This window comes from Manacus candei, unplaced genomic scaffold, assembly GCF_025592945.1.
Source record: "Manacus candei isolate 608988 ecotype Guabito, Panama unplaced genomic scaffold, ASM2559294v1 h1tg000021l, whole genome shotgun sequence".
NCBI classification, from domain to species: Eukaryota; Metazoa; Chordata; class Aves; order Passeriformes; family Pipridae; genus Manacus; species Manacus candei.
This window is the reverse complement of record NW_026138069.1, coordinates 2,982,452-3,008,138: the sequence shown is the minus strand read 5'-3', so window position 1 is coordinate 3,008,138 and position 25,687 is coordinate 2,982,452. Positions and strand designations below refer to the sequence as shown.

Sequence of the window (25,687 nt, the reverse complement as noted above, 5' to 3'; positions counted from 1 at the left end):
AACTTGAGAAACGCGTTCTGGTTTTCTTTCGTCTCCCCTTTTTGGCTTCCGCGCGCCTTCCCTTCCGTTCCTCCCCCCCCGGGGAGGTGCCGGGAGTGGTGCGAGCGGGCGGAGGCGCCCGTGTGTCAATGTGTCCGTCCTTCACTCCTCCATTGTCTCTCGCCGTCGCTGCCGCCGCCGCGCTCGCTCGCCCTCCCCGCCCCGGACCGCGCAACCACCCGACAGGTGCGGCCGGGAAGGGAGAGCGCCAGGCGGGGGCCGCGCCGGAGCCCCGCGGCGGCGCTGCCCGGGCGGCCGCGGCTGCGGTGGGGCAGCTCCGGGCGGACGGGCGGGCGCGGCGGCCATGGCGGGGCAGGGCGGGCGGCGGCACAGCCCCGGTGCCGAGGCAGGTCCGCGGGTCTGGAAACGCCGCCGTCCGCGCGTGTGCGGGGCCTCCGCACGGGCGGCGCCGGGTCCGCTGCGGGAGGGCGGCGGTGCGCGGTCTGGTGCCCGCCGGCTCTTCCCTCTGCGATCCTGCTTTTCTGCCTTTTTATGGCATCGGATTGTGGGGTAGAGGTTGTTTTTTTCCAAGGCAGGAAAAGCGGTTTGTTCGGCTAAAGCGGCCGAGTGGAGCCGTGGCTCTGCCGCGGCATCGTGTCTCCGGGAGGAAGCGGGCGTTGATGGATCGGGAAGGGAAGTAACGAGCTCGGGGCGTTCAGAGCGGTGCCTTTTGTTGGCGCCTTTCTAAAATTAAACTGTCGGTGGAAAAATGATCTTTGTTACGGATCCAACTTTCCACTCCTCCAGTTGAAGCTCGGTAGGCACTAGGACGATCCTGCAGATCTCCAAGGGACGGAGGCTGAGGTTTAACATCCGTGGTTTCTGCCTATGGTTGTACCAGAGGGAAAAGCTGGACCCTGATACTTGGTGCTGACTTTTTGCCCTCTTCAGTGTAGATTTTTTTGTACCCTTTCTTTTAAAGAACCCATTTTTTTCCTGTAACTAAATTTTGAAGGCATAGCTTTATCAGCAAGATGATTATTTTTCTTTCCATAGTACTTGCAGGTCATCTAATGGTTACTTAGGTATTGGAATTTCTTTCTGAAATACTAATCTTGCTCTGTATTTTGACATCTGTTAATGGCTTGACTGACTTTCAGAAATGGTGAAGTCCCATTGTTTGCTTCCTGGTTCAGGGAAGAGCATGCTCTCTGAGCATAGTGGATCTTCATAGCTGGGTACAAAACCAAAATGTGATACACTTCTATTTTAACAAAACAGCAAAATTATGTTTTCATGATTTTAAAAATCATGGAAGTACAGGAGCATACCACCATCTAGTTTTACTTACATCAACAAGTGTAAATCACATAGATTGCTTTGGAGTTCATATTATAACAGATTTCCTTGAGGGTTTTTTTTTGTGACAAAACAAAAATGCCTTGAAATACCCTCAAAGCATTGCCTAAAAGTAAAAGTGCTTTTAATACTCTGATCCAGAAAAATATCCCTATGTGGTGCTAACAGAATTCTGTCACTGGCTCAACATGAAGGCTGAAATTAGGCTTTAAGTGCTCTTTTGTTGGTTCACAGCAGGGTGGGACTTTTACCTGCTGTGAACAAATTTTGTGATATTACAGTGCACTGATAATGTCTGTGACACTATTAAATAACAAGTGCCTTCAAACTTCCTTTCATATTCCAGAAAAAAATCCCCAAAACGTGTTAGGCATGCAATGTACAAAAGTATGCATATTATATTCCCTTTTTTTTAAATATGAAAATGTCAGTACTGTCATTGCACCCTAGCTTGCAGAGTGAACAGGCAATCAGTTTTTCCTTGGCGGCGTCACTGGAGCTCACTTGGTGAGTAAGGCTGCAGGAGTGCTTCATCTGCAAGGCTAATAAAATAACACTAGTTAAAAATGTTGCTCGCTCTTACCTGTGGAAGGACTGTATGACCTTCAATCCTGTAATATGCAGGCATTTCACAATCTTCAGTTCATCCTTGTGAGATTGTGATGAGGTAATAAAGTGGTGTTGCCTCCATTTTGTGAACATAATCTGAAGCATGGAGGCAACAAGTGATTTTTTTCAAGGCAGTGCAGAGAGTGAGTGTCAGGGCAGGCAACTGGAATGTGAAAATGTAGGTTCTGTACCTTTGTGTCTTGTCCCTTAATGCATTTTCTTTTATCTGCTGCATCTGTTTGTTTCACATATTTAAGTTGTGGGTATTACTGTTTGGTAATTAATCATTTACGTTTTGGGTATTACAGAGGGAGAAGGAAATGTTAACCTCACTGTGACTGAGGATATTTTTTTGATTTAAAAAGATTAAGTGTTCATATTAAAAATTCCTTATTTCCTCATCAGGTGATACATGTGATACATGTGAATTGTGAAAGCGGGGACCAGTGGGGACATTTTTCCCCAGTGGTTTGCTGGTTCTAGTGCGTGCAGGTGTGTTAGTGGGGATTTGTGATGGCTATTGTTAACAGTGTATAGGTGATCCTAAATGCCTGACACTTTCTGCAGTTGTTGAGAGCAACATTCATGCAAGAAAATAATAAGTATTTCTTTAATTAAGGAACATTTATTTTTGGTGAATGTACAAAACAGTAAGCTTTTTCTTGGATCAAACTGGGGGAGAAGACTGTCCTGTGCCCTGGAGAGTGCACCATGAAATGCTCAGTCTTTGGACATAGAAGAGAGGAAAATGAAATGCTCAACTGGTTTCACTGGTTTTAAGCTGTTTTCTCTGAAATGACCACTTGTGTCATTCACTTGTGTCTTGGAGGCTTGCTAGAATTATGGCTGTGTACTCTGCTGCTCTGCTAATGGTAGCAGGGGTCAAATATCCTATAACCTCTCTCTGTGCCTGGGCCTGTCAGGATCAGAAACTTGGTCTGACTCACTACATTTTGTCTAGGGGAAAATAAAATAATAGGTCAAACAAATACTCATATTTCTGTGACTTATTCTTCTAGCTTACATCTCACTGGTTCACTGCTAGGGATTTCCTCAACAAAACGTGGTGTCTTTGTGTTTACCTTCATATTTGGTAGCCTGTGGTAAGTTTTTTGAATTTAGGTAAATTGTGTGTATGCAGCATCCTGTGATTATAACTTTCACGATTGCTTGAAAGAGGACCCCTTTTTACTTGTTTTTGGACTTAGTACTTCATGGTTTCCTTTGATCCCCCAACCTCCAGTTCCTGTTTTGGGAGACAATGAGTCCTGTTCACCCTTGACATGCAGTCATGCCTTGACAGAGCTGTGTTATCCCTGCCATTGTCTTTTGTGAAGTTGAAGTCTTAGGACTATTTAGTTGTTCCTATGTAAAAGCCATTTCATATGGTTGCCAAGTGTGTTTTTGTGAAATGGTTCTGTCTCCTGCATGGCCTGGGCTACAGGAAATATCCTTCCAGTGGAGCTGAGCTTTGCAGACAGACCCCCACTGGGTTTTGGTCCTGCTGTCTCCAATCCTTATAATTATATCCTGGCCAAAGTTAAGAGGATCTAATAGGATTATTCATTTAGATCAATTCAAGTTCATGCAAGTTCAAGGGGTTTTTATTGCTAGAAACATCCTGGTTTTAAATCTCAGATCTCACAAATAGCAGTCTGTGGATAGGTTGCTTCCCCCCTCCCCGCCCAGTTGATTGGCATTGTATAACTCTGACTTCCTTAAGTATTTTTATTTTATTTTACGTGGGGTTTTTTTCAGTTTTTATCTAATTTTGGATCTCAGCACAGCCACTTGATCCTTGATGTGATCTGTCAGCATTGCTCAGGCGTGTTTGTACCTGAAGGTAGACTATAAAAAGACCACAAAAGAATAACTGAAACTGGGGAGCACCAATGCATGTTGGAACACAATTGGTATAACCACAATAGCTATACACAAGGTATTCCCATAGCTAACATGCATACTGAGACATGGATAAGGATTCTCATCTGCTACCTACTCCCTGTGGGACCTTGCACTAAGTTAGGTTTTCTTTACACTCTGCAAAATCTGAGTTACTGTTAGGTCAGATGGAGAAGTTTTGTATGGAGATCACTTACAGTTATTGCAGACTCATAGGAGCAGACTAGCAAGATTATTGCTTTTAGTCAGCTTGTAAGAAGGATGGATTGCCTCTGGTGAGAATTAGGAGTGAGTACAAACAGGAAATACTAGACACAGTCTGGGACAGAGAGGTTGGCCAGGGATACAGGAAGGAAGCATCTCCTGTGATGTCCTAAATCTCAAGGAGTTACACCCTTCTACAACTCTTTCAACTACCGCAGGCAGAGCAATTAAATATGGCTTTGGGGTTGTACTTCTTTGTAATAACCACTGTTTCATGTGTTTTCCTTAAATGTGTTTTCATGCAGAAAAAGAAGTCTAAGCGGTTCAACGGTTTGTAATTTGCAAGCTAAAGTAATCCTTTCATTTTGGATTTTGTTTCCATAAATAAAATCCTCTAGTTCTCTAGAAATGTTTTTAAGAGGGAACATTCATTCAGTGCATTCAAGTTAAACGTTAGTTGTTTTTCTTCTGATAAGACACAGGGTTGAAATCTTGGGAAAATACTACTGAACGTTAGCAGATACAGGGCTTGTCATTTATTTTCACTACCATTTCATTCCTTGAATGATAGAAAATTAGCGAAACAAAGTATGCTATTTGTTTTAAATGCTCAAGGAGTCAACCCTCTAGAAAGAAGAGGGGATGGTGAGTTTCTTTTCAGTCTACCACCTTCTCTGTATGCACCAATATTGATATGAGTTTAGTATGAGTCTTTTTGCTGCACCTCTCCAAGGTCTGTTTTGTCAAATCACTTCTGTCTTAGGTCTGCTTTGATTGCATCGTCTTAATGTGTGGTTTCCTGTGACTGAGACCTGAGGATTCCAAAATTGTCAGCCAGTGCTATTGGAGCCCAGTTTTGTGCTGTTGAATACTGTATTCTGCCAAGATGTTTGTGTTTTTTTTCACCTGCATTTCATGTGAAAAGAGCCCCCAGTCAGTGTTTCCCCAGGGCCATGTGAATCTTTGACTCTGCCCTTGAGATTTATCATCCTGCACATCAGTCTCAGCTCCCTGCACAGCACGTGGAAACACCTGCTTCTTCGGTGCTCAAGCACGTGCTCAAGGTCTTTTGCCAGGTTTTGGGTTTGGCTGTCTTGTTTTGTGGAGCTTTGTTAGAAGGCTTGAATCAGAGAACAGAAAACATAATTCTGTAGAGGAGTCAAGGGAAGGGCTTTATTTTGTCAGTTTTATTCCTATTAAAATGTTTATTGGTGTATGCTAAAAAAAAATGCCGTTTTCGAAATGTGCCCTGCCATCAGTATGTCAATTTATTTGCATTGCTGTTGTGCCTCCAAGATCCTTCATTAGGACTGGTTGTTTAGTGACCTACGCTGCAAAATTATCAAGACATTGGACTGTCGGGTCTCTCCTGTGAGGATGTTGGGTGATTCTTGAACGTTTATTTGTGAGCAGTGGTCCCCAGGTCCCTGAAGCCAAATGTGTCAAACCAAGGCATTTCATAGGTAGCCTGTTTGATGCTAGGATTAGTTTAGTAGTTTAGTGCCCTTCCTAAGTTGTATTTTGTTTCCTGGGTATAGGAAGGCCTGATCCTGTCCCCATTTTCCTTTATCCTGTCAGTTTAAACAGTTCTTGACCTTTTCAGTGGGTATCAGCTCTGCAAAAGCAGTGTTATAGGATGAGGAGACATACCATAACAAAAAGCCCTCTGAAGCTGAGGGAGAGCAAAATGTTGGTGATGGGAACAAGAGCACTGTCTTCCTAGTGCCACGTTCCCCATTTATTATTTTCAAAGTACTTTTTCATTATTTGTTTGTAATCCCAATATAAGTTACTCAATTCCTGTTGAAGAGTAGGCTATTACATTACTGAATAAACTACCTTAATTCGTGTCCTTAGCAATTGGTTAATAAAGGCCCATATCAACATATTCTTAATCTGAAATATCAACTTTATTTTTGAAGCATTGTCAAGGATAGCAAAAAAACCCCACCTATTGCAAAGCCCCCAATTGAAAGTCATATTGAATATCTGCTCTCTTCTAGAATTAAGAAAAAATTAATTTATGTTGGCACTTCTATTACCTTTGCATTTGTATCCTCCATTAGCAAAGAACATATGACAGTTAAACTCTCCAGAGAGTATCAAACTAGGAAGAGCAACATTTGAGGTGGGATGCAAAGGCGTTGGTCTGCATGGTCTTCAGCAGTCAGTTCACTGACTTGGAGAGTTTGACTGTGTCCATGATTGAACAGCTCTACATTTTGGGATTTCACATCAATTCACTTTTTAAAATTAGATTTTTTTTATTTTCCTCATTTTATGGTAGATGCAGTAACTGTTAACAATTTTTTGATTGTTAAAGAGCTTCTGTTCCTTTTACAAGGAGAGGCAGTGTAGAACTGAAAGGTGTGTGCCCCTTTTTCACTGGAAGTTCATGTATTTTGTAGAATGGTTTTCTAGATCCACATTCAAGAACCCAAGGTTGACTGGCATGTCCTTCTGAAGCCTCAGAGAGACCAGGCAAGCCTTTCATTGTGGTTTCTCTGTCCAGAAAAAAAAAACCTTTAGCTGTCTCATTAGTAAACGTTTTAAATTCTTCATATCTTGCCTCCTTATAGGAAGTGAGTTGTAGAAATCTAATGTAGCTTTTATTGTTCTTGCTCTCTTTTATGTAGATGTATACGCTACACCTACAAATACACATTCCATGGAACCTTTATTGAGTTATCTGCAGAAGTAGGTTGCTGATATTGGTCTTTTCAGTGCATGAACAGTGATGCTGTAAACAAGGAAATAGATTTCCCTGTTAATAGTGTCAAATAGCATTGTGCCAAGCTGACATTGATATAGTCCAAACAACCACAAAGTGCACAAGTGCTTTCTCTGAAGGAAGCCAGGCTATTTGGCACAGTGATGTTTTATGCCCTTTAAAAAAGATACTAAACCTATTCCGGTTGGAAATCCGTAACTCCTGCAGTAATGTCAGCTTCAGAAACTGAGTTGGGTGTGGGTGGGTGGCTGTGGTCTTATGCTGAGCCTATTTTCACAGCATATTTGGGGTACTCTGGATTTTGAAACTTCTCAGCCAACAATGAAAATTGTGTGAATCGTTTCAGAAAGATAAACAAGCAGGTCTGCTGAATTAACTATAGAATGAATAATATACCAATAGTAATTGCCCTATAGTTAATTTTGGGTGGGTAACTAAACTCTTAACTCTGCCTGAGATGTTTATAGGCATCACTGACTTTCACACAGATGGCCAATCTGCAGGTGTGAAGTTTGATCTGGTTCGGATATCTAAAAAGTGCCTAAAGCTGAAGCTGTGAAGTTGTTCACCCATTTCACTCTAAGATGGGCAAGCAGAATATTTTAGACTAGCTGTTTTCTGGAAATGTTTATGTTTCTCCTCATGGTGAAAAGAGGCAAGGATTGCAGGGTCAGACCGAGATGTCTGTTGCCGTTCATTTTTAAAGTTAGGTCAAATGCACCCCATTTTTGGGTTCTGACAGTTGGCTGTTTGTTTGAGAAAAGTGGATATTAGGTGATTGCCTTATGAAATCATGGACAGTGAAATAGGAAATGATCCTCAAACCCAATAGTATCAATTAAATTGCTGGGTTTTGCATTGAACTGGGCTGACTGACCGCTGTCCATGCTTCCATTACCAGTGCGTGGGCACAATGTGCTGCAGTGTATCCAGCACTGCCAGCTGGTGGGATTTGCTGCCCCTGTGATGGAGTGGGGTAAAATATTATATACCTGCTCTGGTCTACATCTGGGTGAAACAGATGTCTCAATAACTTCTAGCTTCTTGTGATGTGATTATGCTGTTAGGAGATGATGCTAATACTGGAAAATAGATACAAATTATTGACACAACCGGCTAGTTACTCTGGTTTTTTTCTAGCTCACATCATTTGCATTGCTTCTTTATTTGACTTCCTTTCATGGCAGTGTTTCTTAATTCTGAGATTTTGGCTACCTGTGTATATAAATTATTTTTGAGAACTGAGTTTTCATCTGAGTGCAATTATTATCAAAATTGCTTATGACTTTTTGAGAAGCAAAACTATTGTGATGCATTCATAATAGCCATTGTTTGAAATGTTGTGTTTATAGATAGACTGTGAATTCTTTGGGTTTAGTGTGGTGGAATTAAAGGTCTTCTGAGTCTGGATTACCAACAAAGACATATTCTTGGGTTTATGCATTTATGTTTTCAGATAAGTGTTGCATTTAATGTCAATTATGTCTGGATAAAGTGTGGAAAAAGATCAAGAAAAGCAAAGTTGAACTGTTAAAATTGAGAGAAGATGTGGTGCTTTGAGCACTTCTGTGACTGTGTCTGGTGTACCAAAATAAGGGAAACATGATTGCTTACATTTGAGTCTTTGGTTACCAAACCAAGACTGATCTCCCAGTTCTGATAATGTGAGTAGTGTCAGAGTCCAGTACTCTCTGATCAGCAAATTTTAGATATTCCACATGTGGAGGATGTGATGTTCAATATCTAATTCCTCATCTGGAGATAGTTGATATTACATGGGATATATGATTTAGCAGAGTAATACAGATAATGCTGAAAACATAATACAGTTTTAACATGTAACAAAGTAAAGCAATTGCAATACACAGTTCAATCATAATATCAATGTGGTTGCTTTTATCGGTCTCTACAGTGCTCACTGGGCACGATGCTGGGCATTTACAATCATTGGGAAGAAACACTGGTGGGTTGAATCACAATATTCTGTACAGACTGGCTCAAAACTTTTTGTTTTCATCACTGAAGATAACTAGTTTGAATGTTTTCTCTCATCTTAGAAGAAGCAACATGAAGTCCAACTACAGAACTGGTAGTACAACAAGCTGACCCAGGACAGTCCTCTTGGGATTTTTGTTTTACTTCTCTTCCTCACCTGGCCTTACTCAGCTGCCACCCAGCTCTGAGTGCTGTTGCCATAATACACTCAAGTGGAGTATGCTGTCATGGGCGAGTAATGCTTGTCTTGTGTGTTTGTGGATTTAAGAGAGCACCTTCTCATGCCAAAGCTTGGCTTACTGGGAGAAATTTGCCTTTGGTCTAGAGTTTCGTCTCTGAAAGTGGCCTGCAGTAATGGGTAGATGTGAAGATAAAACAAAAAAAAAAGAATGGGGAGGTAGGAGAACGTGGTGGTATGAATTTCTGCATTTCTTTCTTTCATGCCCTTGTCAAACCCACAGCAATTTTCAAACTTAGAAGGTTTTATCATCCCTGTTTTTAATAGCCTTGGTAGACTCTTCTTCCATGAATTAATCTAAGAGCTTCCAGGCCTCCACATAGAGGTGAAGAAGTGCCTTTCTGAAGTAAACCTGAGAGCACCAGGTATGTGAGCTGCCAAGCAATGGGTAGGATAGCGAGTGCCCTCTCTCTGTGTGCTCAGTCTGTAATAGTTATTTTTCTGACTCACCTAACAAGTAGTGGATTTTGTAGGCACCGCGTGCCATATACTGTTGGGTGGGCTTTGTTTCTTGTTTTTCCCAACACCTATTGGGTATGAATCAGTATCTATTGTCATAGAATTCTCTTAGCTTGATCTGAGAGGAATTGTACCCATGACTACCTAGAAAATAATTGCTGGTTGAAGCAGTCTGAGCACTGACTGCTTTATTCCTCACTCCAGGACTTTGTTCACCAAAACTAGTGTGTTCTGTCAAAATGTTCAACCTGCCCTGCGGGAACATGTGGCTTTTGGGATGCAGAGTGATACAAGTCAGTTATGGACTCTTTTTTTGTCCGAGTGAATGCTGCTAACAGCATAATTGGTGTTAGCTGGTATGTTTGGAATACTTGACATGGTGCAAAGCATTGTGCCCTTTGTACCATCTCTTCTTGCCAGAAAGATCAGAATTCAGATACCTGGAAGCTGATTCAGTTTTCTGCAGGTAAAAAACTGTGCATTACCTTGGTGAACTCTTTGCACCATACTTTGAAGAAATAATTAGGGAGGTCTAAATTGAAACTTGCTTTAATGCTTACAGCAGTTGTTCTGTCAAAGCCAAGGCCTTCACCGCTTGCAAGTGTGTAGGAGGTGCTGGCTATTAATATATCCCTCCTCCAATTACTGTATTTAGTTCATGAAATAATAAACTGTTAGCAACTGGGAGGCATTGCTTTCTGGAGAATGCAGAGATTGTATTTATTTATTTTTATTTTTTAAGCTTAACCTTTGTAATTTTGAAGGCAGTTTTGGGTTTTCAGGTGCTGCAGTGCTGTGTCCTGCTCTTCCTGCAGTGGCCTTTATTACTGAACTGTTTTGTATTGTCCTGTATCTGACAAAATTCACCGCTTGGAGTGAAGCTTCTCTGGTAATTCTTTTGACATGCCTTCTTCCAAATACTTGTGTATATTGGTTTATTGGAGACTGGTTCAAGGGCACCCTATAAAGTAACTCCATTAATGATTTTTTGCAAGTGTACTGTGAACAGTGGCTGCTGCAGTTTCTTTGCCAAACATTAATGAAGGCTTGAGCTAAGTTGCAGCAGTACCTTTATAAAAATGTTTTTGCAGAATTTCAACTATACCATTTTTCCTGTAGTGAAATCATCTCTACTGCAATTGCTGAGACAATAATTCTTTTCAGGATAAACAGGGCATCCAATGTCCCTCTGAATTCAAGAATCCTGTTCTAACATTTACACAGTCCATTGAAAGTGTAAATGTAAACGGTATCTTGTATAAGGAAAAAAACCTTGTTAGTTTTGGAAGAGTATTGTCTTCCTCTTGTTTTCTCAGTTCACCTGACCCGGATCTCTGCCAATCCTTTTTATCTCCTTCTTTTTCTAAGAGGTTTTCCCGTTGCCAAGGCATGCAAGCTTGGAGTTGGATGACTAGCCATCACCTTAAAATGATTGTTAATTGGATATGAATTGATCTGTAGCAATACCCCATCTCCATTATCTCAGCCGACTCCAGTTAAGAGCACAGCGCCTAAGAGAGCTCTCAGCAGTGAGAAAAGCTCCTACTAATACCTTGTCCTTGAAGAATTACATCTAATTCCTCCTCTTCAGTTGCTGAAAGAAACCTTGTTACCGAAAGACAACATTATGCGTGTCAGCCTGAGTGTGTGATTATTTTCTTGACTTGTATTTCTACCTGTCAGTTGTTAAGATTTTTTTTCTCTGTTTTTTTTCTTTCTCTGACTTTGCCATGACTAATGCATTTTTCATATGGTTGCTAGTTACAACACAGAGAAGTCCTTTGTCTTGGTGCTTCAGTTTACAGTTCTCTTGACATTCTGAAGTGCATCTGGAGTGCTTCAGGAGTCTTATTCATCTGAGCCACTTCTGTAGAAATTTTTGGTTAATGACATAAAAAGTACCCAATCTCCTGAAACAGGTGCAGTGAGGTGAATCTCTAATGCAGTGTGTGATTGTACATTCATTGATGGCAGTGGGAAGTGGGTTTTTTTGACTGTTTTTCAAGAAATGTCTTCCTACGCATCCCAGTTTAGCAGTTAGGTGATGTGATTTATGGTGCAAACTTTGGTGAGTCTGTCTTCTCATTTTTTTTCTCGGCTTAGAGTCGTGGAAAAGACCTGTAAGATCATTGAGTCCAGCTATTAACCCAGCACAGCCATGGCCATCACTAAACCATGTCCTTAAGTGCCACATGCACACGTTTTAAATACCTCCAGGGATGGTGACTCCACCACTTCCCTGGGCAGCCTATGCCAATACTTCACAACGCTTTCAGTGAAGAAATTTTTCCTAATATTCAATTTAAACCTCCCCTGGCACAACTTAAGTCCATTTCCTCTTGTCCTGCCACTTATTACTTGGAAGGAGAGACTAGGCCCTGCCTGGCTACAGCCTACCGAGGTAGCTGCAAAGAGCAGTAAGGTCTTCCCTCAGCCTCCTTTTCTTCAAGATAACTACTCCCAGGCTGCCTGCACAATTCTTGGCTGGAGAATCTTGCATGAGCATAGGTTTTTATTTTTTATTTAGCGCGTAGTAAGTTTCATTGTCTTTAGGTATTTGTTTGTACTTCCTGCAGAATGAAACCAATTCCACTTGTTTCATGTCTTTGTTTTCTCTCTCCCAGTAGGCATACTAATAAAGAACTAGTACTTTTATTGCGGTAGATACTTTTTGCTGTGGACAAACACTGTTCTGTGATGAAAAAACAAACATTTTAAAAAAAATTAAGTGCTTTGAATGCTTCTAGAAGGCTCATTTGGGAAAGACAGGGCATTCAGTGTGTGTTGAAAACCTGCTACAACACTGTCTTAAGATTATGTACATGATAGCCACTGGTGACTAGGGCATGCTTACAAGTATGCAATCAAAGGTATTTTCAGTGGTAAATATGTGGATTAGCAATATGCTTATTTCTTGTAAATATTAAAACACAAGGTTGCTTGTATTTACCCTGCACATCCTTACATGACTGCTTAGTCCCTGCTTGTTGCTGTTGAGGCCATTTGTGCAATAAAATCAGTGAGGCGATTTTAATTTGGTGAGAGCCTGGCTCCGGCTTTACTGTGCCTAGTGAATGGCACCTTAGGAATAAAGATTTCATAAACATTGTAACTGAGGGCAAAACAGCAAGATAAACCTGGTGGCTGCCAGTGTTGCCCTTCCTGGTGATTTGTGCCATGGTTGATGTTACAGACCTTCAGCTTATGAGTGACTTCTTAAAAAAAACCCCTATGTTTTAGGAACAGGGGGCAAGAGTCAGAAAGTACTGATGAAATGGCACAAGTCAACCTGCATAGAGAAAACCTGGTGTGTCTCACTAAGTGTAGGTGCTTGGTCTTGCCATCTCCCCAGATGTGCAATGAAGGAGAGGAGAGGTAGCTTCTTAACACCACTCTGGTCCTGTTCTGAGCACTTGGGATGCTGGGAAGCAGAAAATAGAGCTGCTTTTTTTCTTATTTTTCAACAGTATCAAAGCAAGCTTTTAGCAGGAGTTAGGGAATATTGGACCTACTCTTCATGTTGTGGGCTAGCCATTGTACTCCCTTGAATATGGAAATAAAGTACTTTTCCTTCACACTGACCAATCCTGGGAAATGTCAGGAGCTGAGGTGGATTTCAGAGCTTTATGAGGGTGCAAAAACTGTATTAAAGCAGCAGATGCTTCACAGCTGTCTCAGCAGTGAACACTGCAGCAACCATGTGGGCTGCGTGACCAATGTGCAGTGGGATCACTTGCCACACCCGGGTGTTGGGAAGTGCTTGTGGAAAAGGAGGACTGTCAGAGTCCCCAGAGGGACTCAGTGTCCCAGTGGAAAGTGGGAAGCCTGATGAGGATTTGGCTAGACCTGGTGGCTGCATTGCTTCCGCTCTGTCTTGTTGTCCCCTCACGTCGCTTTGTTCCTCTGTGCTGGTAATGATTTAAATGGTTTCCACCTACGGATTTTGTTAGCTCATAATCTAGCTGCCTGCTGCCTTCCCAGAGAGCAGAGACAGCTGCTGGCTTTGTGCTGACATGTTTCCTCTCCAGCAGAAGTGCAGGGGCAGCTCTTCCTCCGTGCTACTCAAGTCTGGTCATTTGCTCTTAATGTAACTTCTTGCCTTGCCGCTGGAAGAAGAGGAAAACCCTCTTTACCTGGAAGTGGAACTGTGAGAGGATGAAAATGCCCAGTAACATTGGTGGATGAAAAAGACCCAATAAAGCCTTTTAAAGTCCAGTAAAGTCCTAGATAGTCTTTGGAGAAAAAAAAAGATTGCCCTTGATTTGTAGGTTGGGGTGTTTCCTTCATAGCAACACACCCCATGCTTCTATTTTATTTGACTTTTTGATGAGTGCCCCTGTCTTACATGATATCTCAACAAGGGAAGGAGATGGAAATAATTCCTGCCAAGCATCTGTTCCTGTGAAAGCTAGTGGTGCTGTGTTGGTGGTGCTCTGGCAGCTCTCTCCATTTCCCTGCCAGTCAAATGCCATTGGTGCCAGTCCCCACAGCAGCAGAGTCCTGTGGAGCAATGCTGCCAAAGCCACCCCTCCGCTGGGCCACCCGAAGGGTCACTGCTTGCCCCCATGGGCTGTTTTTGGTGCTCTGTGTACATGGAGCCATAAAATCTTGGTAAGGACTTTAATAATGAACTGTTGTTCTTATGTTGTCTGGGATTGATTTCCCTCTCTCCATACCTAGGGCAGTGGAGTGTCGCTGCTGTGAAACAGTTGTTCCTGAATTCATCTGAGCATGTTAATGTTTGAAGAATCTCAGGTGATTCTGAGATTTTGGTTAAAGGAAGTATAAAATGATGCTTAGAAAAATCATGTTACTTTGAATAAAGGTTTTCAGTATTTTTTTTTCTTAACTTTGTGCAATATGTTTCCAAGAACAAGTGCTTCCAGTATTTTAGTGTGGTAGAAACTTCAGCCTTACCAAGGTTTTAAATAATTCAGGAGTTAATCATCATAAGAATTTCCCTGTGGTATGGATAAAAGACTGCATTTTTCTAACTTGTTAAGCAAGTTCATACTTGCTGAAGTTCTAAAGTAACTTCTACAATCTGTTGCGGGGTTTTTAAATTAATTTTATTAATTAATCCTGGATTTATTAATTAAAACTGTTACAGTTTTTATTAATTGTGTGAGAAGGATTGGTGGATTAAAGCAACTACTGTATAATACATGTCTAGTTGTCTACAACTGTAGATGTCCTTCCATTTTATTTTAACTGTGTAGGGTCTTTAGCATGTAAGTGAGGAGCAACAATAGAGAAAGCTGAGCATGTGGACTTCAAGCAGTTTCAGGAGAATGTACCAGCTCACCAACTTACATATTTTTAAAGTATGAATCTGTTTTATACAAGCCTGTTAACAAGAGTGGGAGTGGAATTTGGGAGACTTTTAAGTCATGTATTTTTTATTTTCTGATGAATTTTGTAGCTGCAAGTTAGCAATTAGCAGGCTTAGGCATTTGTGGTTTGTGTGAAAAATGAGCCGTTTTCCACAGTCCACACTGGAGTGTGTTGCCTGGTTCCGTACTGCTCTCTGACATCTGCTTGAGTATCGAGCGGTAAATCGAGAGTAAAGCTTCCATTGCTGAGCCCCTCCCATGTTCTGTAGAAGAGTGGAGTCTGTGAAAGGAATGAGCTCTCATTTTCACACTCGCTCATTTTCCTGCTGACAATTCATAGGAGTCCTGGAGGATGTTGGGCTGCAAGATCCAAGTTTAACTAGTGGTTTGGGTTTTCTTTTGGAGGCTATTTCCTTCCTACCTCTATCTGTCCTTAAGTTCTTTATTCTGTAACCATTCTGATTTTTCTAGCTGCCATTTCAAAATTTGCTATTGGCTTTAGCCTGCCCAGATGCTGTACCTTTCAGAATGGAGAATATGTGTTGTAATAGTTCAAGGCCTTGTGATTTCAAGGTTTTACAGCAACAAGACACCTGACTGCACTCTGATGCAATCAAATGTGCTGTGCAAGTTTATATGATGCCACCCTGAATTTACAATCTTCAGCCATTACTTTTGTCCTGTTGTTAGTGTGCTCTTGATTTAAAAAAAAAGTAAAAGAAAATCCAGGCATCTGTTGTGGTGGCAACAGCACTTTAAAATCTCATTTGCAGGAGCTGCTGCTATTTGTATTATAGATACATCCCGGGCTGTCATATAGATCACTGGGTTGGTTTTGCACAGCCTCATGCTGCCATTTCTTGATGAAAGATCCTGGGCCAGTGCTTGAGGCAGTGCCTTATAAAGCCAGACCCTCACTGTAGCAGATTAGAGCACAGAGCATGTAAAGCTAAATATAGAAGAAGGCATATCCTGTCTTCCTAGTAATTAACTATTAAAGAGTCTCTTCTGTTGTACTGAACCTCTGGTCATTAAATCTGCCACAAGTGGTGAGTTTTACTTCAACAACTTCTTTTTTTTTTTAAATCTTGTTCCCATCTGTCTTAAAGGACATACTTTATATTCCCAGGGAACAGCCGTGTTCGATAGTCATGCTTCAGGTGCATGCAACTCTTGCAGTTTAAAAATACACTGCATCAAAGGGAAGGAGAAGACTGGTGCTAAAAATTTAGCATATGCATTTCTGCTGTTTATAGAAACTGGGAAACTGTACCAATATGGCTGCATCGAAGGCTTTTGTGTGTTCATTAAGGAAATGGGCACTGTGAATCCCAGCCTGATGGCATGTTTGTGCTCAGGAAGATCTGTGAACAAGCAGATTAATTCTTACCTGCTGCGTTGCTTGCTTGACACTTTCTTTCCAAACCTCATGGGCTCCTGCCATCTCTTGGGCATTTCCAGACCCAGAACAAGGCGTAAGATGTCCAGGCCAAGTATAAAAACAAATCAGAAATGCCTGGGTGAATGTTATAGATCAGTCTCTTTACAAATAACTGAAGGTCAGAAAGACAAACCAGACAAGCATGTCAAATCTAGCCTGTCACTGGCTAAAGGGTGGGCTATTGCTTATCCCTATAGACTGCTGGATTATCTGCCTAATTAACTTGGAAAGCACCTCCTGTTCTCTACCACTGAGACAGCTCAGGAGGGGAAAGAGCCTTTTGGGCTCTACTGTGAAGGGAGTCCTACAGCACTTTAAAAGATCTTGGGTCCTACAGCACTTTGAAAGATCCCGTGATATCATGGTTTGCCATGTTTAACTCTCTTTGCAGATGAGCAAATCATTTTTCCAGAAGGCCATTTAGTGTTGCAGTTGTTTTGAAATGCTCCTTGGTCTGTTAAAACTCCAACTTTAAACCTCAGCGATAAGTGTGAACTTCTCAGTTTAACTGCTTGTTATGTCTTTGTGTTTTTATGACTTGCAGGAAGCAAACCCAGTCTTGACTCTGAACTTTACTGGCTATTTCCAGTGCATGTGGGCAGTTTTTGACTGTGGATAAGTGATAAGCCTACACTAGAAAGCAGTAGTTTGCCAGGTTAACAATTTGAAATGCTGCAGAAGTGGGCACCTAGGGATGCTGCAACTAGAAAGGGAAGTCTGGCAAATAGTAAGACACTGTAGCATTGTTAACAGAGTTAAATGAACTTTCAGGGGTAGAAAGAGCATTACTTGGATAGTAACATGTGATTGATGGAGTCTTTCTAGCCGTGGAGCTTGAATTTCTTTTCATTCATAGTAGGAAGAAATATTGGAAATGTGTGTACTTTTAAACTAGACCTGCAGAGTCTACGGTGAAGAAATAGAAATAATACAGATTTTTTAAGAACTGAAGTTATTAGAAGAACATGCTCAAAGTCTTGCATGGGAAGGCTTAATTCTGGATGAGCAAATCATACGTAACAGCGTCCTAATGACCTGCAGAGTGTGAAATAGGTGGCCTCTGAGTCTCAGGGCTGGCACTTGCTGTTGGCAGGACAGGAGGATGACCTGTGATGATTTCTGCATGCAGCAAAGCTTCCTTTTATTCACTGCTGTTTGCATTCAGCTGTCAGTTTAGCTGCTCTTTGTGGAAACTGTATCTGTGTGATTAAACTGACTATATCCAAAGCTGAAAAATAGTTTTGTTTTCTTTAGATAAAATGGCATTAATATATCAGCACTTCCCAAATTTTTTGACATTGTCTGTCGAGACTCACCGCTAAGGTCTGAAGTTGTACAAGCCAAATATTTTTTACTGTTACATGATGTGCCATGTAGGTCCTTAACTGTATATTTATGCACAAAGTTGATGGAGCAAGGGATTTGTTTATCTTTTATTATTTCTACAAAACCCACCTGCTTTTAAGGACTAAATGTTATTAAAAATTTGATTGGGATTTGATTATTAAAACACTGTAATTATGGTTAGACCACAAAGTCACATCTTTAGCAGGACAATATGTAGCCCTGGGATCGATCTGCCTCCTGAACATTCCCGAGAGTGAGACCTGTGCCATGACGAGCCCCACCAGGATGGTTCTCAGACTTTTGCCCCAGTGGCTTCTGTGCCCACAGCATCCCCATGAGCTGGGTGGGCAGTGGTGCTGTACCCCTGCCGCAGGGGTAAGGGCAGCGACTCCATCACCTTCCTGTCCAGGTTTGAACCTTCAGGGTTTTTTACAGAGATGCCAAGAGCCAGGTTTTGGCAGAAGCACATCTTGTCAAAGTCATTCTTGGATTGTAGTGCTCTTCATCTTTAAGATAATGTGAATTACTTTTTGAATATGCATCAGGAACTCTCTTGCCCTTTCACATGTTGGGATTTTACTACAGCGAGTGTTTATTTTGCCTTTAGATTAAACTGTTGTCTGTAAATACCAGAATAAAAATATTTTTCCTTTTTTTCTTTCTCCAGAAATTTTATGAATAAGAATCAGAAGCCGGTGCTAACAGGCCAGCGGTTCAAAACTAGGAAGAGGGGTAGGTTGCATTACATTTCTTACTTTATTTTCCTGTTTGTTAAAATGACTGCAAACAGGGCAGGCGGAATAGTTTATAGTTCAATAACGTTAAAGTTTTTCTCCCCTTCTTTTCAGTCATGTCAAGATTGCAGATGTTATGTTTAACTAAGCTCTATGAATTTTATTATTTTCACTGTATATCTTAGGACTTTGTTTAAAATTTGTGTTTCTTAGCTATGTAGTCTTGTGGAAGCCTCAGTTAAAAATGGAATTCTGAGTTTACAATATATCTACAGATAAGGATGAAAATTTTAGATGTTTGTTTTGCATTTTTCTTAAAATTTTTTTTCAAGTAAGAAAGCAAAATATGAGCTTTTATTTAAAGATTGTACAAAGAAAATTATCTGACTTTCTGGGTTTGATTTTTGGTTTTTATTTCTTTGACTCAAATCAATGCTATGTCTATGAATGAACCTTTCATATCTAGAAAGGAATTCTCTCACCTTCCTTCTCCATGAGATGGTCAGATCATCTCATTGGCCCTACTTTCTGTAACAACAGAGGTGAGAAAGCTCCTTTTTCAGAAATACTTCTTTCTGCTGTGTTAGTGTAGTCTTTTTTTATTGTTAAAATAAAGCAATTACCATTGTGTGAATCCCATTTTACCCACTGTGATACTGATTTTCTGTAAACATGACCAACACTCTTTCCTTATGTACAATAAGCATCAATTTTTAAAAAAAGCTGTATGGTGCTGGTTATCTAGGTATTCTGTACAATGGGTGTCGTCCTAACATGTTTGGTGATACTATACTCAGAGTTCATTTGTCATGTTTTAGGTGGCTGAGATTAATGCCCAACAGTTTGAGGCAGAAAGCAAAACTATGTGTAATAATTTATTTTCCCCCCACCAAAAAAATGTCTAGTTTATTAAATGAAAGCTCAGATTTTTTACTGGTGTAACAGCAGATTATTACAGCAGACACAGGTGAAGATCCTGTCTGTCATGAAACAGACTTTTTCCATCTCGACTTCCCTGTTTCTAATCAAAAGCTAACACCTGGTCTTAATCTCTTGTGACAGAAAATGTAAATAAGAGCATTTTTCTTAGTGTGGTTGAGAGAAACAAAAAGAGTTGGTAACCTTTCTTAGAAAACTGCAAATTCTGTCACGAGTCTGAAGAGCCGAATGAGTGAGTACCGTGAGATCTAGGATGATCACGAAACTTAGAAGAGAATTGCAAAATAATTTGATGTCAGTCATGATAAAAAGCAGTGCCAGCTTTATCATCTTTACTTCCTTGCACCCAGCACTTCTTCAGTTTGTTTGACTGATGAAGTGTCTTAAATGGAAAGTGTATTTTTTATGGTGCATATACAACGTTTCTAAGTATAACTCATTAAAAAAGAAACCAGTATTGTTTGTAATTAAATGCCACGATGTTCCAGTAATTAGTGGGATTAACTTTCCATCAACATGGTGCAGAGCGTTATTCCATAGGAGCTGTACACTGTGTTAACTAGCAACCACATAGACATAGCTGGAGGAGTGGAATTAACAATCCCTAAAAAATACATCTGTCAGATTCACCAGTGAAAGCAATGAGACATGCACACTTCTGGATTGATGGTATGTATTTTTCAGTCTAGGTCAGTCAATTGTGGTACATGTTATTTGATAAAATTGTCTCAGAAAATGTCCTCTTTCTCATGAAGACTTTCAGCCCGTGTTTTGCACTGTGGCATAATTTGGTCTTTGACTCCTGTTTAATACAAGCAGTAATTAGAATAAATAAAGAGATCTGATTTGTATTTCAGTGCCTACCTCTTGGATTGCTATTACAGTGATTGGGAGTGGAATTGTTGACTACATGGAAGAAGTAAGAGACATGGTGTAGGGCCTGAAATATTGGGAGGTGGGTTTTTGGTTAGTTTTTTTCAGAGAGGTTACTTAAACAGAATTGTGGATATTAAATAGCTTTAATATAGAAATTTTAATATGCAAACATTTCTTTTTGTGCTCAAAGCATAAAATCTCTTCTTCAAACACAGTGGGATCCTGGTTGCCTTAATATTTGAATATCCTGCTTAGAAAATTGTAGATACTTGTTTCTTTCTAGAAGCAGAGGGCTTGAAGAAGAGAAATGGTTCCCAAGTACGTTTATTCCCCTCTGTTTGCATATACTTTTTGTATCACAGCAGTGTCACAGACTGTTATGTCTTGGACTTAGACTAGAAGATAGCTTAGGCCTTTTTTGATGACTTTCAGTATATCTGGGGATCCCAAAATGTCGCCCAGGTAGAACAGAGTGCAGTAGCTGTGGTTTGACCATATTTCAGTTGTCAGAGACTGTTCTGTTGTGTGTATCAGGCAGGCAGGTAGCAGGGTCTGAAGTGCACAAATGCTGCAGGCAGTGTGCTGGTTGAGAGGCGACTGTGTGTTTTTACCAATTGACTTGTGTCCCATGATACTCCTTTTTCCTTTCTGCAGCTCCCTGGAGCACTGCCCTATGGGGAGACAGTGAGGTGTGACACTTCAGTCAGGCAGCTAATAAAATTAATTGCCTATATGAACTCTTATCACTGGTCAGCTAGCTGCCACTAGCCTCTGATTGTGAACAACTTCTGAGCTTTTAGAGAGCAAAAGAGGAAGAATACAATGTTTTTTTCTTTAAAGTTTAAAAGTGTCTAAAACGTTTTTGAGAGAGGACTATGAAGGAGGAGCTTGTAAATCCCACTCTTTCCAGTTCTATTAGTTGACCAAATAAAAGGAATAAACCTTGCCTCCAGCATATGTAGTGGCAGACATGAAAATTGCTTAAAAAAGATTTGAAGGAAGAATGATGTTGTTAAAGGAAGAACCTTGCAAGGGAGGGAGGCATCTTGCAGTTTCATATCAAGATTTAGCAATTTAGGCAAAGAAAGTAGTTTTGTTAGTTTTCAGTATAGTTTCTGTACTTGTTGAATAATGCTGTTTTGGTGACTATCAGCAGTAGTGGCATCTGGGCAGTACTTGTGTTTATGGAGCAGATACATGGGATGCAGACTGCACTGACTGCATGCATGCGTGCAGAGTAATGTCTTTGTGTGTTCTGAAATGGAAGAGCAAGAAATAGGAGTAGCAAAAATACCAGTAGGTAGAAAGGAAAATTTATGTATCCAGACAATTGACAAATACGTGAAAGACAAAAAGCATCACAAAGTACTAACAGGAACAAACAGTGCACGTTGTTTGAAGTAAGCTGACAGGCAATACCTGATACCTAAGTTTATTCCTATGGTGTAGATAACATAGGATCCATATATGCTAAAAAAATGGCGCAAAATAAGCTAAGCAAAATGATGTGTAACGCTTTCAGAAAGAAAATTATCTAGTAAGAAGTCAGTATTAACACCTTTACATTAATATGAAGTAAGAAGAGGGTCCAAACAAGGTATCTGTTTTTTCCCACAGAAATACAGTTGTGGGTGTTCTGTTGAGTAGTTAAAATTCATTCTTAAGGAGAGGGGTATAAATGTACTTTGTGATTTTCTTAGAAGCAGAAGAAAGGATATAAGGATCTGGGAACATGGTGAAAATTAAAAGCTGTGTATAGCACTGCGTCATTGGATATTGTGTGCATCACATCTGCAAGCTACACCTGCCTCTGCTAGCCTGTGATTGGAGCTGTACTTGTTTAGTAATTGTGCTTCTGACAGCTCAACGTACTGTCACCCCTTCTTGATGATGACTTCTTATTCACCCTCTTGTACTACATCAGCATATTCCTCTTCAGTACATTAGCTCGGTAGGAAAATGTTTCAGTAAAATTATAAATAATTTTTCATGCAATGAGTTCTCCTCCTGTGTAAAATTTTTAGATTGTGATAGACAAGAAAATAGTAGGGTACTACAGATGAGAGGAGGACTTCTGGGGCAGGAGAAGAATATTTAAAAGAGTTAAGAAATATTAATCATGGTGTTTGTACTGAGCATTGTGTACCTATGATACCAAGCATATAACACTTTTCAGTTTAAATATGAACATCTTACATTTTTAGACAAAATACATTTGAAAAGGTAAAACAGGATTATTTTTTTAACTCCTCTCTTAAGACTGAACTGTATTCTTGTTGGTTGATGTATCATTGAGCTTTTTTTTTTTTTTACCTCACAAGTAATACATACTTATTTGATAATGCAGAAGAGAATAATTATACTCAAATACTTGTTTAAGGGTGGAACTGTGTTTCTTCTGAGCAAATAAAACTGCCTGAAGTACACATACTGGAGTACTTACACTTCAGTAAAAGACTGATTTGCTTGTGGGTCGGTTGGTTGCTTTGTTCTTTGTTTTGGGTTGTTTTTTGTACTTCAAGTTGGAAGAGAGCTGCAGTTGAGTATTTTGTAGTAGATCTGATTGTTCATATGGGATTCCAGTAGTATGCTTCTCTGTAGGCATTTCCCCAGAGCAAAGGCACATTCCTCCATTTCCCCCCTCAACCCTCTCCGGATTGTCTACCACGAGCATGCCCTGCAGATATGAGAGGTGGTTGCTCTAATGGCACACTCCAGATTTTAGCTGAAGTCAGGGTAACACAGCTGAGAGCCAGAATGTCTCCAAGATCTGGTGTGAAGTAGAAACCTGGGAAGAAGTCATTTGCACTCCAGAGAAGGGGCATATTAAGTAGTGTATTGGATTATGAGAGCGTGGTACGGGAGAATCTAGGCTGGCATTGTGGTTGTGTGCATCACTTCAGGATAAGCTGGTTTCATGAGCATGTATATGGGTGTCCATGGAGTTGAGTAATCATCAGCTTTGATCTGAGGATGTCAGATTCTAGAGGATGGGGAAGCAGTCCACAGGGAGATGGGAAGTAGACTTAGGAAGTCACTAGAAGCAGGGGATTTCTGGAAAATAAAGGGATACTACAGTTTTCCAGTGCTTCATGCTTGACAGGCAGCCTTTGAACTGCAGTTGGCTGTGTGCTGCCAGGCTCCTTGGAAGGACAGGTTGACTAGTCACCTGAGCTTCCCAGTGGCCTGAGACACTTGAGTGGAAGGGACTGCTTTGTGCCTTCCAGGTATGATTGTTATGGAGGAAGGAGATGCACTGAAAGTGGTGGAGAATGTGCAAGTGATGTACTAAAGAGGGTAGAATGAGCACACCCCAAGTACGAGCAGGGGAACAAGGAGAGAGAAAGTCTTTTGTGTATTAGAAATAAAAAAATTATTTAAAGTAGGAATTATGTGGAAAATAGTTATTGCCATAAGACTACTGGGGCAGGAGGGAGGAGATTGGAGAAGAAAGGCTATTAGAAAGCAAGGTCTCTTAACCAATCCTCATTTATCTTAGTAAGTAAAAATCTCTGGATTGATTCTCTGGATATAGTATTTGCAGGTTTTTCAAGAACTTGTATCAATATTTGTGTCAGCAGGTGCTAACAAACCGGGGTTTTGAGTGCACAGACCAGTTTGCAGTTCTGCTTTTGAAGTTCAGTTATTTTGACAGTAACAGGCATTTCATATGTGGCCTTATATAAAGCCAGGGCCTGTTTTCTTAAGAAGCTTCGAGTGGTAAGCTATTAACAGCCTGCAGAAAAGGGAACAGGAGGTGTGGGTAAGTCTACATAGATTTATCTGGAAGTTGCAGTTATGTCTGTTGTAGTAATGACATTGACATAGGGCATTGTCTGTACCTTAATAGAGTGCAACAAGGGACAGCTGTAGAAAATGCAATGTGAGCACTGTGTTTCTGTGTTCCTAGTGCTGCTTAGATCTGTGAATATGAAAGATAAATTCTTGGTTACACTGTGTTGCCTGGTCCTAAATGTTTATGCAAAAACTAGTTTTATTAATACCTTGGTCTCTTTTCCTGAAGACTTGTCTTTTTGAAAACATTTTAGCTGTATGACCATAGTTATTTAATGAAAAATGGAGTGTTCCTACAGTGACATTATGTATGCATAGCTGACATTCCCTTCAGTCTGCTCTCAGATTTAGCAATGCACAGTGATACACACGTGATAATACCTTCAAGAAGAGAAGTAAGAGTATGAAGTTTGAAAACAATTTCAGTAGTTGCTTTTCCTTTCCTTTATTTATTTATCGTGATATGTTTGTGTGTGTTTTGGTGTTGGGAGATGAGGAAGAGAGCTAAGCAAGGGTAAACACTGAAGAATTTCCAGAGGCAGTACAAGCCAAACAAAGAAACTTTTGTTGTGTTGACCAGAATAAGAAGAATATATTTAGGTGCTGTGATCATTTCAGTTGCTGGCTGATACAGAATTTTAACAGACAATTTAAAAACTGGTTGTCTCCTTTTCTTTCTCTCCTATCTCTGTTTCAGATGAAAAGGAGAAATTTGAACCCACAGTCTTCAGGGATACAATTGTCCAAGGCCTCAATGAAGCTGGGAATGACCTGGAGGCTATAGCCAAGTTTCTGGATGCAGCAGGCTCACGGCTTGATTATCGCCGCTATGCTGACACACTCTTTGATATTTTGGTAGCTGGCAGCATGTTAGGTAACCTGCAGAATATCTGACAGAGAATTTTGATGATCAGCCTTGCTTGCTTCTTCCAAGATTCTGTCTTCCTCTACAGTGGAAATTATAACCTGTATTACAATTTCACTTATCTAGACACTGCTTGCATCTCATATCATAGCACTGTTTGTTGTTTGTCATGCAGTAACACCTCGGCACTTGATGGATACTACTCTGAGAAGCAGTATCTGAGCTAAACCAGCATATAATTGCAACAATGAAAATGAGAGATACACTAACTAGGGGAAACAGAGGGACTTATTAGCATAAAAAGGCTAATACAGCACTCCAGCTGTTGCAAATCTTCCTTTGTAGATGTTGCAACAAAGGCTAGCTGAGAGAAGAAGTGAAGGATAATGAGGAGTGCTTTATGGATGTTCATGGGACATTTCTCCCAGGTATCAGTGGCAGCTTTGGCAAAAACGTGCCTTTCACCTTCCTCTGTATTTTGAATAAGTTAGCTCCTTTTACTGGTCATGTTGGTTTGATTCCTGCTTCCTGGTCTTTGGTATGTAAGAAGAAAAGATGTTTTTCTAAGATTTGAGGTAATGCAAGAAACAAAAGCTAGTGGAAATACCTAGGTAAAAAACTCTCAACGAAATAAGCTAGCGTTTTGAATGTTTTCATGAGCCTGCTAAGCATTAAAGGAATTAGTAGGATGTTCCAAGTCCTCAAATTACTAAGAGTGCTAATACTTTTCTCTTTGGAAAGAATTTTCATTGATGTTTAAAGCAGTAGTTGAAATACACACAAGGGTCGTCCTCCAATCCATGCTTATTTGATCACTCTCAGTGTTCTCAAAACCCACTGAGATGTGAGAGAACTGAATCACTCAGTCCTCTGAGGTCTGT

The 25,687-nt window shown here is 40.5% G+C and overlaps 1 protein-coding gene across 2 annotated transcripts in view; it reads left to right on the top strand.

The window, feature by feature from the left end:
- Positions 1-80: 80 nt before the first annotated feature.
- The window catches only part of BZW2 (basic leucine zipper and W2 domains 2), a 54,281-nt gene continuing 28,674 nt past the window's right edge, over positions 81-25,687 (top strand). The window contains exons 1-3 of one of the 2 annotated variants that reach the window (XM_051785991.1): positions 81-225; positions 18,265-18,329; positions 24,639-24,815. In XM_051785991.1, the coding sequence (XP_051641951.1) occupies positions 18,272-18,329; positions 24,639-24,815 (235 nt within the window). In that variant the 5' untranslated portion in view covers positions 81-225; positions 18,265-18,271. Of the gene's footprint in view, positions 226-777; positions 797-18,264; positions 18,330-24,638; positions 24,816-25,687 lie in introns of those variants that run through there. The other variant, XM_051785990.1, reaches the window with a different exon arrangement.